This window comes from Colias croceus, chromosome 24 (assembly GCF_905220415.1).
Source record: "Colias croceus chromosome 24, ilColCroc2.1".
In the NCBI taxonomy this organism is placed as follows: Eukaryota; Metazoa; Arthropoda; class Insecta; order Lepidoptera; family Pieridae; genus Colias; species Colias croceus.
Genome location: NC_059560.1, coordinates 1599400 through 1615196, shown reverse-complemented (window position 1 = coordinate 1615196; position 15797 = coordinate 1599400). Strand labels below are relative to the sequence as shown.

Sequence of the window (15797 nt, the reverse complement as noted above, 5' to 3'; positions counted from 1 at the left end):
TTCTATGCGTAAATACATTCTTTTATTTACACTTAATTCGTTCATATTCAATTCCTATAACTTCATAACTAACTTATTGTAAAGTGATTATATCAAGCGGCAATTGACTTTTCAATATTTTCCGTCTTTTTACATTTTTTTTGTATAATTTTTCAAACTAAGAAACGGCAAATAAAAGGTAAAAACATTAGTCGATAGTTCTTTACATTTACAACTACTGCAAAATGTTTTGTTTAAACAAATCTTAACATAACTATACAACAAATAAAATATACACTTTTAGCTAGAGAGTATTCATAAGCTTTACATAATTCTAAAACAGCCAAAACATAATTTTTTAATATTTTTGAAGTTATACTTCTTTTGGCGCGATAGAGAAAAATGATGAGAGTGAATTTTTACGATGCGCGCGCACACCGACACCTAAATTTAACAGCATGAAGTTAGTTCTAGGTGGTATGAAAATTGATAACTATGTTCAAGTTGTATATTCTAGTATTTTCCATACGCCAAAGAAGTATAACTTCTAACGCGTACATAAGTACACACACTCTTTTTTTACATTTTATCCTACGAAGCTCGTTTTCAGTGGCAATACCAATATGCAAAAAAATCTTATAAATGACGTAGATTTTCACCAAAAGAGGGCCCTGTTACAAATTTTTAAATTGTGCGTATCGAAGGAAATATTTGAAAATGGAAGATGAAAAAAAGCTGCCAGAATTAAGTTTTTAATCTGTCAGAATTAAATGCTAGAAACCGCGCCAACAAAGAACAAATTTAAAAAACATTAAGCTATCTCAAATAGATAGGTAGCATGCTATTTCATTCGTACATATAAAAAAAAACATTTTAAATTCCCGCTTTAATTTTGTTCTCATCGGCACAGGTTATAAATGTAACTAAAATGATACACTAAAAGAAATAATAAATATGATCACAACGAAAAAAATCGTTCGTAGCATTGACTAGGTTATAGTTACCTAAAACAGACCTAAGTGCTTAAAATAAAACTTCTTTCACATCATTTTAAATGATATAATAAGTAAAAAGGTGTAGATAGGCTAATTAGCAACAATTTACTTGTCTCTTTTTCACGATAGCTAATCATGCCATCTCACTTTGACGACTAATCGTGTGTAAGTGTGCCGTGTTTGAAGATCGAACGTTGTTGGTAACCTATCTACACATTTTTACTTATAATATTATTGATTTTAGTACTAAAAGATTGCACAAAAGAGTGCTTATTTGAATATAATATTGACTTATGGTCAAAACAGCAAAAGCTAGTATATTAGATCATCATAATTTGCTAAATTTATTACCAAATCTCAAAGAAAATGTTGATTGAAACTAAAATTCATTTTGCCCTAAATTTATGACTATCGTGTTACCATGATAAGCTTATTTCAAATGTCATGATATCCCATTGTATGAGCATCACTATTATATAAAATATAGTGTTTATCAAATTTTTATTGTTAATATAAAAAAGCTGATTTAATCAAATCTATTTAAATTCATATTCATCAAAGTAGCATTATGAGGCGTGCTGTTCATATGAAGTGAAACTTTTTTAGTAAAAGGTCGCGTCATGGCAATACCGTCACGTCATGGATGCGGCGACGATTTTGGTATCTTTTAATCTTACCAAAGAAGTTTCACTTCTGACACGTGTGCTCAGCACACGTTTTTTTTTAATTTGTATGACACTACTTGACATATGAATGACTCATGACGTCACTATTTGAAAGCCTATCAAGCAAAATCGTGCAAATAAATATTGCCTTGTAGCTTGCAATGTTACGTGAAACTTTTTTTGAGAAAAATATTTTTATATATATTTTTTTAGATTTTCTAAATCTGAATGATTTGATTCAAGTAATTTACGATTTTATATAACGATACGAATAAATTTTAAAATCTCATTAATGAAAACTTTAAAATTTTGACACATTTACTTTTAATTATTTTTCGCACATCAAATTAAAAATCGTACTACATGTTTTTTACCATAGTTTTGAAGTAATTTAACCATTTTTTTTACAACAATCAACTTTATAATTTTCTTTTCAAATCTTACAGATTCTAGACCTTATTATATACATACAGAAAAAAATTTAAATTCCATCAATCTCAATTTATGTTTTTTCCTATTTTAGTTTAAATTTTATTCATAATATATTATAGTACATAGTACAAGCATTTAGTGAAGTTTTGTTATGATAAGTGTCAATATTCAATTAAATATAAAACTGAGCTAATGCCATTTTTAACGGCACGAACCATATTTATAACTACCCATTTATCAGTCGCTATAGGAACAGAAAATTTGGCACAGGCGAAAACTGGAAGCATGTAGTTTAACTGCTTAGCATTATTTAAAAGCGATTTGTAAATCATTTCACAAATATAAAACCTTTTTTGCCTACACTACAGTCCGCAAAAAAACCTAATAAGTCTTGATTTTTTTAGTTTACTATCTAGTCTAGTGCAATAAAGCTAGAAAAATGGATTTATGTAAAATAATATGACGATGAGTTAAAAAATTTAGTATGATTTGCAGCCATAGATTAAAAATACATATATGATTCAGGCAAAGTAATGACGAGATACATACACTACTTACAAATGAACATTTTTTTTTTACTTTTAATATATAAAATGTCAATAGATTAAACTTGGCTGTCAGAATATGCTTAACACGATGGTAACATTACATACAAGATTTTAGAAAACGTCGATTTACAACAACTAACGATGGATGGATTTCATATAATATATATTATATATATTATATTATAATATATATTTTGCAAATTATATTTACAAAGCTTATTTCGTACAAAATATATGCATTTTAACTTACAAGCCTCTTTAAAATTAAGACAGATTAGCGATTTGGTTAAAAAAACAGTCGAACAACCATCATTGTATACTGTCTCGAAATGTGCTGTACTAAATTATTTACAAACGCATGTACTTTAGAAATAAGAGGTAGTGTTAATGAAAGCTACGTAAACGAAACGATATATTTACAACGAAAACAAAAAAAAAAACAATTTAAATTACACAGTCGCAAAAAAATGTACTACAATTCATCTAAGTAGGTACATCGTGAGCAAAAATAAAAACAATGTCTTTTCGATTGCACAACGCGGGAAAGCGCGCCAACTGACAGATAAGCTGTCAAATTTGACACATGACGCACATCATGACCAACGTGATAATTGATGTGTCAAATTTTACACGTCACGTATGAACAGTTAGAACCACGTGGTATTTGATATGTCAAAATTGACACTTCACATATCACTGACGTCACTATATCAACAGCCAACTGTCAGATCAACGCGCCAACAACAAGAAAAAGGCGCGAACGAACAATTCGAATTTAGATTTTTTTAACTTTGACACTGGCAAACCGCTCATCGCCTTAACCGAAAAAAAAAACTTCGGACTCAACGTTCCGCGCGAGCTGTCAAATTTGACAGTTCAAAACGTCATCATCACGAGCGAATACAGGGCGTTCGCGGCCGATTTCAGAACGTAAGGCAGCGATCGTCAAGCGCTGTCCTCCGCGCGTTTGTCGCCTTTGCGCTTGTTGAGTTTCTTTTTGATATCCAGCAACATTTGCTCGAACGACATGTCGTCGTTGCGTCGTGGGGGGGGTATGGCGGCTTGACCGTGGAAAGCGCTCTCCGTGTATTTCGCTTCGAGACCATCTGTTGTGAATAAAATTGTATAGGTTTTAATTTATTTAATTTATTTATGATGATGGTTATAGATGATGGTATAGGTTTTAATTTATTTAATATATTTATGATGATGGAAAATTAAGATTTGTAGTAGAGTAAATTTGTAACACAACTTTTAACATAATTGTACGCTAACTTTTTTTTTAAATATGTGATATGAATTAAATACTTTGAAGCATACTTCTTTGGATGTAAACTTTAAAATATAAACATGCTTTAAAAACACATTATCAATATTATCTTCTTTTATTTTTACCATCAATTTGAACCAAAATTTATGACATAGATAGAAATTTAATAAAGTAACAGGCATCTATTAATTTTCATAAATAACAACAAACAAAATTTAAACAACAAATAAACCCGAAATAATTACCCAAATCCGCATAGCTCTGCCGGCAAAACGCCCGGCGGCCGCCAAAGCCGACGTCGTACTGCGGGAACGTGGCCGCCGCCTCCACCGCGGACCACGCGTCGCGCGGCCGCTGGTATGTGACGAAACCGTAGCGCGAACTACGATAAAATGGACCTTATTACCATTCAGATATACATATGGAGACGACACCGCCTACATCACTTATGTTCCACTCAACATACGCCATATGGCGTAACTGCACGCTCATTTTTTTATTGTTTTAAAGTTAAACGCATCAAATATGCCTTCGTGTGTGTTACGATATTGCACAAATAATACGGAAAAGTGCAAAGGAATTACTTTCATCGGTAAGTACCTAACTAGATAATAATTTTTAAAACTTAGTTAGAGCAATAAAATGGCGCACAGATTTTGTTCGTGGTGTCTCCTCCATACGAAGTAATATTATCCCAATGCTTATTACAAGTAATTAAGGACGAATTTACAAAGCACGTCTTACTTATATTAGCACGAACTGTGGTGGAAGATTCAACCTTATTCCAAGTACTTAAGAGTCGAATTTACACAGCATGGTAACGATTGATGGAACATTCAACCTTATTTCCAGGATTTAAGGACTGTTTTACAAAGTACGAAGGGTTCTGAATTGCGCTGGAATATTCATCCTTATTGGTATGAATGAAAGTCGGATTTACAGAGTACTAATGTTTGTGAATTGTCATAGAATAAATTCTACTTTATTTCAAAGACTTAAGGGCGGATTTACAAAGCACATGATAATGAATTATAATACATTAATACTTTAGCTTTGAAAGAATATTCAACTTTATTCGGATGACGAACAATGTACCAATTACATTTGCATAATATGTATATAAAATACGGAATTTAACTTTTTAAATAGAATCAATAGAATGTGGTGTGGCAGTTGGAAGAGCATATATAATTAGCAAGGAGATAGAAAAATAATTGTAATTCCAAAAATATATTAGTAAAGAAATGTTTTATTCACTCACCCATCCTCCTTACTATGAAGCCTGATTTCAGTGACCGGGCCGAATTTGGAGAATTGACTCCGCAACGACGACTTCGTTATGTCCTGCTCTAACCTTCCCACAAACACTATCCGTCTCTCTTCCACTGGAGTGTTGCTCTCTCTGGAAAATTCGAAATGATAATTTGTTTTTTATTTTATTGTAAATGTAGTAGTTTGCGACTTTTTTATGTCAGTAGGGAAAAATGTAGATATACGAATAGTAATTACACATAAATAAAGATTATTTTATTCATAACTATTATGAAAAAATAAAGACAAAGTACAGGACTTTTTATCCTATATTTGTATATTTTACTGTCAAAGACTTTTTAAACAGTTAATAGCTATAAATGATTTTGTTTTCCTTAAACTTAATTCAATATCAGTGAAATATAATAATTTCCTTGAAACATACCTATCTTCAGAGCTGAACGATTTCCTATAGGTCTTCTTCCTGGAATCATTTCTTCTGAAAGTGCTTGATGATCTTCGAGACTTAGATGACGACGCGCTCGAACTTGAGCCTGAAGACGAACTATAAAGAGAACATCATTTTAGTAATTTCATTAAGCTTTTATACAAATAAAAACAAAAAAATATCAATATATTATGGAGGCATCTCAATGACAACTTACCGTTATTAATAATCTGTAATAACATACTAATATCAGGCTTAAATGAAAAATATTGGCGCTACTACCACCTTACAATGATTGGTTAATATATGCTTACGACAAATTCGTGCATTATGATCGGTCAATTTATAAATGTAATGGCTAGTTAGTTACCTACTAATTAGGTTCTACCTATGCTATGTTGCATAGCAAAGCAAATAGCAAAATCGACTGTATTCTGTTAGAACAACATTCCAAATTCGTAAAGCCGCCACCCAAACACGTAAGTCTTAATTTTACCTTGAAGAAGTGGACGTGTCAGAGCTTTCCGACACTGTCGGTTTTCTTATCGGCGGCGTTAACGATTTCGTCATTTTCTTTTCGGCAAATTTTTGCGGACTAGGCTTCTTTTTAATTGGGCTTTTAGATTTAGTTTCAGCATACCTAGATCTTGAGCGAGAGCGGTTAGAACGGTAATCTCGGCGGATGGAAGGAGACCGCCTGGATCTGTATGGTGACCTAGACCGTCTTTTTCTTCGGTACGGCGAGTCAGACCGTCTGTAGCGCCTGAACCTTGTGCGAGATCTTGATCTGGTGCGACTTCTAGAACGTTTCCGTCTGTGGCCGCGTGAATGCGACCTAGACCGTCTGTATTTAACTTCGTGTCTATCTTTCGACCGGGAACGCGTCTCTTTGATCGGTGATTTCTCGCGTTTCGCCTCAGCTTTGTGCTTCACAGTTTCTTCTGGTTTCACCGCGACTTGCTTTCTCACTGGGCTTCCATCGCTCGACATTGACATGTCACTGTCGTTTCTCTTACGCGGCGATATTGATTGCTCTATATCCTCTTGTTTATCGACAACTTCAACTGTCAGTGGAGTGAACTCGACTGTAGAATCTGTTTGAATATTAATAGCTGCTGATTCTGGCCTCTTTCTATTCTTTTCCAAATGTAAAATAACTTTATCCTCGCCGTGTTCAGCTTTTTCGTCGTAATCGCGTACAATGGTCGGTTTGGCAAATTTGAATTCTTGTTTATGGACTGGTGATTTAGGCTTATGTTTTTGTTCCACGGTAGTACTATTTTGTACGACTGTAGGAGCTTTTTTCATCACGACATCTTGAATGCTAGCGAAAAGCGAATTGCTCGATATTTTCGTATCGACTTGTTTTCCAACGCTTTTTAAAGTAGCCGTGATGTCTTTGAATCTTTCTTCGTCTATTTTGATATCTGCAATTTTGTCTTCAGCTGTATTTCTATCATCTTTGATAGGGTCGAAAACGTTATGTTTGAGTACTGTATCGGATTTTCGTATTTTGAAGTTAATCGTCGCCTTACTCTCCTTTGGAGGAGAATGTGTTTTTGGTGGTTTAATTTCGTGTATGATTTCCGTTTGTTTAAACATATTTTCATCTGTGTTAGTACCAACACTGACTAAAATAATTTCATCATAATCTTTTGATGGAGTTTGAATTATTTCATTTGCTATCGGTATCGGTATTATGGGCTCTGTAGACATGCCAACAATTTTCAACATTTCAGCATCACTGATCAGAGGTTGTAGTTCGAGATTCTCAACTTTCGGTATTTTACTCATAACTATATCCTCATCTCTCTTCCGCATAGCTTCAGCCTTTTGTTTTTTGGTGTTCATCAGAATTTTCCTTGAAGCTTCTCTTATAGGATCGAAAATTTTCTTTGGACCTTCAGAATTCTCAGTACCCTTAGAGTTAGCTTCATCACTATTAGATTTTTGACTAATTACAGCTTTTGTAACTTTATCCAAATTGATGTTGCAAGGCATTTCAGGGAATATCGCTTCTGGACTTACTTGAGCCGAATTATTGTTTGAGCTTGCCCCACGACGTAACTTATACTCTTGGAGATTTAGTTTTTTCTTCTTTTGTGGCTGCTCAGTTTCAACAACAACACTCAAGGGCTCCGTAAGTGATATTTTACTATCATCATCGTGACTTCGTTTCTCAGACTTCACTGGAATATTTTGCGGCATTTGCATGTCTTTTTTATCCGTGAATAAAGCAGCATAGAAATCCTCTGGCTTGGATTCTTCTTCCTTAACTTTGTCAATGACTGGTTCGGGTTCCACAATATGTTTTGGTTGCTCCACCAATTTCTTTGTGGTAACCACATTTTCAACATTATTTACAACTGGTTTTTCATTAACACTACTAGATTTATGCTTTTCTATAATTTTTATTTTATGATTGTCCTTAGAATCACAGTTTTTAATTATAACTTCAGACTTATTTTTAATAGTTAACTTAATGCTACCATTAGAATTTTGACTACTTGCAGTATCACTTGCTTTAGAAGCACTTTTCACCATCACAGAACCGTTACTTTTATTATCGACACTATCATTCGAACCAAAATGTACTGGGGATACTTTTTTACGATAGTTTATGTTTGGATTTGGTTTGATTGTCTGTTTAGCACTAGTCTTCTTTTTAATGTCACTATCATCGTCACTAGTACGACTCACGTTCACAAGTTTATTTTTCTTAATGTCATTGCGCTTTTCACCTTCCTCATCACTACTCTGGTTGTAGATTATTTTCTTATTTTTACAGGATCTGTGCCTTGAGCTCAGTATCCTATTATTACTTGATAGAACTTCAGGTTTTAACAAACTCCGACCTCCCTTTATATTCGGCAGACTGTGCCTTTTTTTCGTGGAGCAATAGTCATGGTCAGAATGCACAGGACTTGGAGATCGTCTAATTGTTGAATTAATAGTCGACGGCATCTGTAATAAATGAAATAAAAAATAACAAGTTCCTTTAACGTTTTAGAAGTAACTTGCCATGCAGGTGATACTTACCAAAATTTGTCTCATCTTATTTTTGTTCAATTGAACTCCCGCGTCCTGTAAGCGCATGCCATTTGTCAAACTGCTGGGAACTTTAACTTTTGGTTCATTCACATTTACAACTGGTGTCTTGGTCTTAGTATTCAACTTCTCAGTTGCTTCAAACTGTTCAAGTAGCGAATTTAAATTATTCGCCTCCAGAACAGGTATGACGGTTTCATTGCACGATTCTATGTCGACAAAATCGTCTTCAGTTTTAACGTCATTTTCCTTTTTGACACTCGTCTTTTCGATACAAAAGTCGAGTACTCGCGGGGGTTTCGTCGTAATAGCTTTCGGTGGTATTGCTGGTTTTAAAATAGGTGATTGTTCAATACTACTTATTATTGATTCAATGGGCTTATCTATTTCCATGTCTTGAGGACACAGATCGTCTTCCTCTTTAACAGCATTAGCAGTTGATGTTGTTGTTGCACTGTTTGGCGTAATAAGGAAACTATTAACATCTTCCTCTGTCAGTGCTCTAGGTATATCATCACTCTTTGAACTATTATGTGATTTATCCTTATCATTCTCAAAGGACAAGTCTGACAAATCAAGATTCAAATCCTCAAAACTTAAGCAAGTTTTAGCATCTATATCTAGGCAGATGTTGTGCATTGGCGAGTGTGGTACAGAGCATGATCTTTGTACACTTTTTAATTTATTATAAGGTATGTCTTCTAATAAATATCTCTTCAAGTCCTCAATATTGGGCAGTACTTCAAGATCAGCCTCATTAAGAGGGACTTCTGGTTCCAATGGCTCTGTACCAACTGGAATATCTTTTACAGATTCAATAATTGCGGGAACTATCTCCTCCTCCACAACTTTATTTTCACTTGTATCTGCAAAGAATTCCTCTTCATTAGGATTCACTTTTGCTATCCGAAAATCAGGATCGTTTGGTAATTTCGTAGGTATTAACAAATCTTCCACTATAGCTGGTATCGTGGGTTCCTTGACATTTTTAATGAAATACTCATCAACATCTTGTACAACAGGTTCATCTTTGACTTCCAGTATATCCTTCTCTTTATTTTCTTTTATAAAATATTCATCGACATTTGAAACTACTGGCGTATCTAAATTTATACCTAGATTGTCTTGACATATACTGCCCTCTGAGTTCTGACGGTATCGGTAACGATTATCTGGTTCGGGATAGTTTGGTTTGTCTTCTACATTTAAATATTCTCCATCATCTATGGTATCATCGTTTGAATTTTCGTATTGTTCCTCTTGATCTTCCTCTTCTGAGGAACATTCCAGATCTAAGTCAGGATCAACAGCAAACACTTGAATGACGTCATAGTCTGCACCCTCTACTAGTGAGTTATCCTCCATAGAGTCAGCTTCCACCTCATGATCTGAAGAGTCTTGAGTCTTTTCATCAATAGATATTTCCTGTACATCTATGTTTTCATCTTCGTCTATACTTGAATCTTGACTTTGTGTTATGTTTATCTGAAAAGTTATTACACTTTCATCAATTGTTCTTTCACTATATTTATAGTACACACAGGCACACAACTTTGAAGATATACATATATTTATAGTTATTATAGTTTTAAAAGCTACCTTTTGATTTTGACTCCACAAATTGTTATCTTGGGGGTCCCAATATTCACCCTCATTGCTCTCCTCTTCATATTGGCTTGACGCTTGCTCCTGTGAATACTCCGGGCTATTTTGGTTACAACTACCCTCAGATGACAGGGATTCGCTCATTGAACGCATTATTTTATGACCAATAGTTCTATAACGAGCTTGATGATACATATTCAAAATATGTGACTCCATATCTGAAAATGAATTAATTTTATTAGGTATAGTTAGTTAACTTCAGGTGGCGCGTTTGTGAGGATATGGTATGTTAGCGCAAAATGATAATTTGTCAAAAAATTGTGATTCGTAACATATTGCGAAAAATTTAATACACTATTTACCTATATCAGTAGCAAAAATTTTATGCATTATTATTACTGTGATGTAATAAAATAAAATAAAAATAAATATGGATGCTTCAATCGGAATTAAATCTGGGGTCTATAACAGATAACAACTGTTTATGCATATGACCTTTACAAAGTAGGCTATGAAGGTTTACAAATTGAGGAAAATTTATAAATTCAAGTTCAAGGAGTTAAATACATCTTAAATGTAATGATTTAAGAAGCAATAAGTTGTTTTTTTTTTTTATTTTTTATTGAAGTGAAACTTCTTTGTCGGGGTTTGAAAAAAATTTAGTGTAACATTTTTTCGTTATGCCTGACATTTTTCCGTAACGCGCCATCTTTTCTTATCCCTACCACGCGTGATTCGACGTATTTCTGTAAAGTTGTATATAGTAAATTATTTTTTGAAAAATAAGGTCATAAAGAAGTTTCACTTCTTACGTGTGTACACTAGTACTCGCACACATTTATTTATTTATTTATTTATCTCTTGGTATTTATTGTAAATACTGGTTGAAATTTAAAAATAAACAAGTAAAAGAAATGACAATGTCATTCTTAACCCTTCAAAATCAGCTGACAAAATATCAAAAAATATTAAAAAAGTACAAAAATATTGAAACACCCAAATTTAAATTACTTCATCATTTTTTAAAGTGATCAACTGAATTTTATAGTCTAGAAAAACTAAATAAGAGGTAATTATGATTAAATTTACAATTTCATTATTGCTTTAAATAAAATTCATATAAAAAATAGTTTGGGTCCGTGAAATAAGTAAATATGTTATTAAAATGTGAAATTTTATGAGAAACAAATATTTATTAGAAAATATATTCCAACAATTTCTGCATTGTGTATGTCATGGTGCAGTCTATTTGTTTACATATAGAAAATGTATATAGATATCTTTCATTCCTCTTTGGTTTAAAGTCACTTTTTATTGACCATTTTTAAAGAAACACTAAACAGGTAAATTAGTTACAGAAATACACAGGTATGTTACATTCTGTTTAGCTTATCTGTCAGTTAAAACAGCAAGAATTGATTTCACAACTCCTGGATAATAGAGATAGCTAATCTGGCAGTAAGTTTAACAAAATAAAGTATTAAAATACATGTTAAAAAATTATTAGTTACCAGCGGCACGCCCCGGCTTCGTCTGTGGTACATATTTCGCAATAAAAGGTAGCCTATGTTCTTTCTCATGGTCTAAAGATTGTCAGTGCCAAATTTCATCAAAATCGGTTGAGAGGTTTAAGCGTGAAAGCATAACAGACAGACAGACAGAGTTACTTTCGCATTTATAATATTATAATAGGGATAGTTTTAGCGAATAGTGACATCAACTCTTACTTTCAAAGTTTAAGGGGCAGCAGATAACTATCAAAATAAATATTTATACAAAATATTAAATGTAATTAAATATGATGGATCGCAACAAATTATTATTGAACTCATTAACTCTCTTACTACAAACAAGTTCTGAATTATAGTTTATTATTTCTCAGTTATATTTAGATGAAAAATTTGCATATCATGTAGATAACCTATTTACTACTATACATAAACAAATTTTTAAAAATTGTTTTAATACTGCATTGTGCAATTTAAGCTTTTCCTGATAACATAAAATTACACAAAGCCGTCTTTTTCAAGTCACACATAATGTTTATCTTTTAATTTATAAATAAGCTGATTATATTTTATTTTAATCACAGAACTACTAAGTAGTAGTAAATTTGAAGATCCCTTTTTCACCATATTCTGAATTAAACATTAATCATGTTAAATAATTAATAACTCAGCCCCCGGAATCACAGACACAATAGAAAATCTATTGTGCTGTGGCCTGATCGGGCTGCTCTGGGCTCAATGGGTTAATCATCAAAGGTAAATAAGCAATATCTCATGTGTTTACTTGTGAAATGTCCAAAAATAAAGTTGTTGCATATAACCAATTCACCATCAAAATACTGCACCAATCTATTACAAGAATACTATGGAAAGTAGTTAATATAAACTGTCTGCTTCCTTGATAGCTTTGTAGCGGTGGAGTGCATTTCTAGCAGTCATAATAAATTGTAATTAATTGTAATAAATTGTATTCTTACTAACATAATTTTTAAGTTATTAATTGTTACTAACAAATTGAGTCCTAGTTACTTGAATAAATGAATAAATTATTATTATTATTAATACTTATATAGGTGTTTATTATAAATATACAACTATCAAGTAACATGCAAAAGTCATCTCACACATGGTCCAATTATGATATTATTTTAACTGAAAAAAAACTAACAATTGACATCATTAAGCATGTTTCACACATACAGTATGCACTAAATGTTTTCGGCTTCTTTTCTTAATAATAATAAAATGTGTACAGTTATCAGTGATCAGCAGTTTCATCACGATACTGTCAGTATAAGATAGGAGTTAAATTTTAACTGTCAAAATGTGAAAACAACCTAAAAGTCATGTGATCACAATGCATTTAAGACCTAAAGTCGTGACCGCGGGGTCTAAAACCTTTTTATTACTCCAGCTTTCGACACAGATAACGGTGATTGCGACCAGTGCAAAAAACCGCAGCAAAAAATTACACCAACGAGAAAGGTTAGGTCCGCTGACCGTTTCTATTAAAACAATAACTATGCACTAAATTCACATGATAAAGACTAAAACTAGGGATTAAAGGATTTCATTACACTAATTTACTGAAATAAGACACATTATGTAAAGAAAAATAAACAATGATATCGTGACACAAAATGCGCGCAATCCTAACCTTGATAACGAAAATGGTTGATATAAGTTTCTAGTTCAAGGTCCCGTGAAAATCGGAAAAGTCACATGAAGGCGTTACACAAACAAATCTGTAATATCATTGCAACCCGACCAGAAATCTATTTTAAGAAAACAACAGACGAAAAAAGCACTAACCTTAACAACCTCAAGTGACGGCTTTATCCATGTAATATTTTTATGGGTAATTTGCCGTAGTATGCACATAAAACACCGTCAGTAGCACACTTAAGAATCTTTTTAGCACTTTTAATCACAGCACTATCCACTAATTCTTTATTTTTTCCTAAAAAATTAACACTTTTCACGAAACATCACATGCTACAAACTTCACGCACGACAGCAAATTCCAATTTCTAATGTTGCCATTTCACAATCAAGCGTAAATGTCAATAATGCGTCAAAATTCTGCACTAAAATTCATTGATCATTCCACAATAAACGCTCATAAAACAAATAAAATACTGAATTAAATATTTCGTCCATATTATACATTTTTTATTAAATTTAACACGTTAAACTTCATTTTAAAATTTAATTGTACATCGTGCTTATAAGTTTTGACATTTCCACTACAATCTGCAATTAATAGCATACGCGCAGCCACATGTGCACTACAATGGCACCACACAATACACATCACATTGCTGTTTGTCCTTATGTTTGTCTAATTAATAATAATTTTTCACATTACGATATCCTATGTAGTTAACAGTAGTAAAAAATCCATCCCGGACTGAATCCATTTTGGGTTTATATTTCCGTGCATTTTGAACGGAATAATAATTTATTGTCTGTTTAAATTTAAAAAAAAAATCTATTTGGAATAAATTTGAAATGTTCGAATATCCGCATTTTAATTTATAAATTTTAATACACGCTTGTCGTTCAAAATATTCATCACACTGTGATCACACTTGCTCAGTATTCATCACTCATTCAACGTTACTGTATTATTGTGCTAGGTACCTACGTATTTTTGCATAATTCTCTATGATAAAATATAAAATTACAGCCAGTAACTATATGTACTTACTTAGTTATTTAAAAAAACTATTATAAATTTCCACCTCCTTTTCCACGCTCCAATGGAATAATGTTGTAATATTAAATGGTTAACTATAACGACGATATTTAATTAATGATAAACTAAAGACGAACGGACAAGGTAATTCTTTTTTCTTTTTTATAAAATAAATCTTATCCATAAGTAAAAAATATATTTTATGAACTATGAATTTAAATGTAGAGACACATCCACAAGGATAAAATGTTGAATTCTGTTGTTGTTTAAAAGTTAATACTCACATACGTTACAACGCGTTTTGCCTGTATTTTAATGGCAGGCATTACCAGTTTTAATCTTTAAATCGTGCATCCAATTTTGTAATATATATATAGGCACTTCACAACACTTAACATGATCACAATCCACATATTTAGTGTATAAAAACATCCTTCAATATAGTATACCTACCTAGACACAAAGTTCAGGTACACCAAAAATCCAAAAAGTCGTTACACGCTCATGTTTCAATTTCAAATCTTAATACTGATTGCCAAATCCGTTTTAACCCAAAAAGAGTCTTCATTTGTTTCTATTAAATACCTAACTTCATTGAAACAATAGGTACTTTTTACCTGTACGTTCTTAGAAATACAGATGTGACTCAAACGTCGGCAACCGATAAAGGGAATATTTTTTATTGTTATCTGTAAACACAGTAAACACGAATTATGATAGGTAAATGAGAATTACGTTAAAACGTAGTTTTTGTAGATGTAAATTATAGATTAGTGAGACTATTTGACGGTAGCATTTGCTTTTACAGAAAAAGGCATAGGTAAGGAACATAAGTAGATCTAACTTCTATTTAGATGCCGCGATAATTGACTGCACATTTGCACATTTTTTTTTATTTTTTTTATTTTTTTTTTTTTTATTTTTTTTTTTGAGTGGGGAAATCTTGCATAGATACCCACGGCCTCCGGGGGAAAGGGCCGCGGGTTATGTCGGATTCTTACCGACCAAAACCCCACTGTGTTCCGTCAAGCCACATAAACGACGGGGCCACGGGTATAGGTAGAATTCGTCCGTGACCCCATCAGCAGCTGCCCGTCTCCAGGCCAACACAAACTATGAGCCCGCCAGCTCTAACCTTATAGGGCGGCGTGAGCGGAACACGTCTCACGCTGCCTCATCTCACCGGACGATGGACTAAATCCCGGCCCGCTCCATCGCCCGGCGCCCTTCGTTAAGGAGGCTGGTTGCGGCCGCGTAAATCAGCCGCAACGCGACGACGACGCCCAATAGGACGTCGGCGCCGGATCGGGTCTGCGTGAGGATCCCTCTCGCGAACCCGCTCCGCCTCCT

General features: G+C 33.1%; 2 protein-coding genes across 2 annotated transcripts in view; one reads left to right on the top strand and one right to left on the bottom strand.

Moving 5' to 3' along the window:
* Window positions 1–505: 505 nt before the first annotated feature.
* LOC123702699 lies at window positions 506–13749 on the bottom strand. The gene is made up of 8 exons (XM_045650479.1): window positions 13562–13749; window positions 10236–10459; window positions 8628–10121; window positions 6085–8552; window positions 5586–5705; window positions 5151–5291; window positions 4135–4271; window positions 506–3725 (listed from the first exon to the last, which is right to left on the bottom strand). Exons 2-8 carry the CDS (start codon window positions 10455–10457, stop codon window positions 3565–3567), a joined length of 4743 nt encoding a protein of 1580 aa, XP_045506435.1. The 5' UTR covers window positions 10458–10459; window positions 13562–13749; the 3' UTR covers window positions 506–3564.
* The window catches only part of LOC123702701, a 17489-nt gene continuing 12938 nt past the window's right edge, over window positions 11247–15797 (top strand). The window contains exon 1 of the mRNA XM_045650480.1: window positions 11247–11310. The gene's annotated coding sequence lies outside the window, so the exon portion shown is untranslated. The remainder of the gene's footprint in view (window positions 11311–15797) is intronic.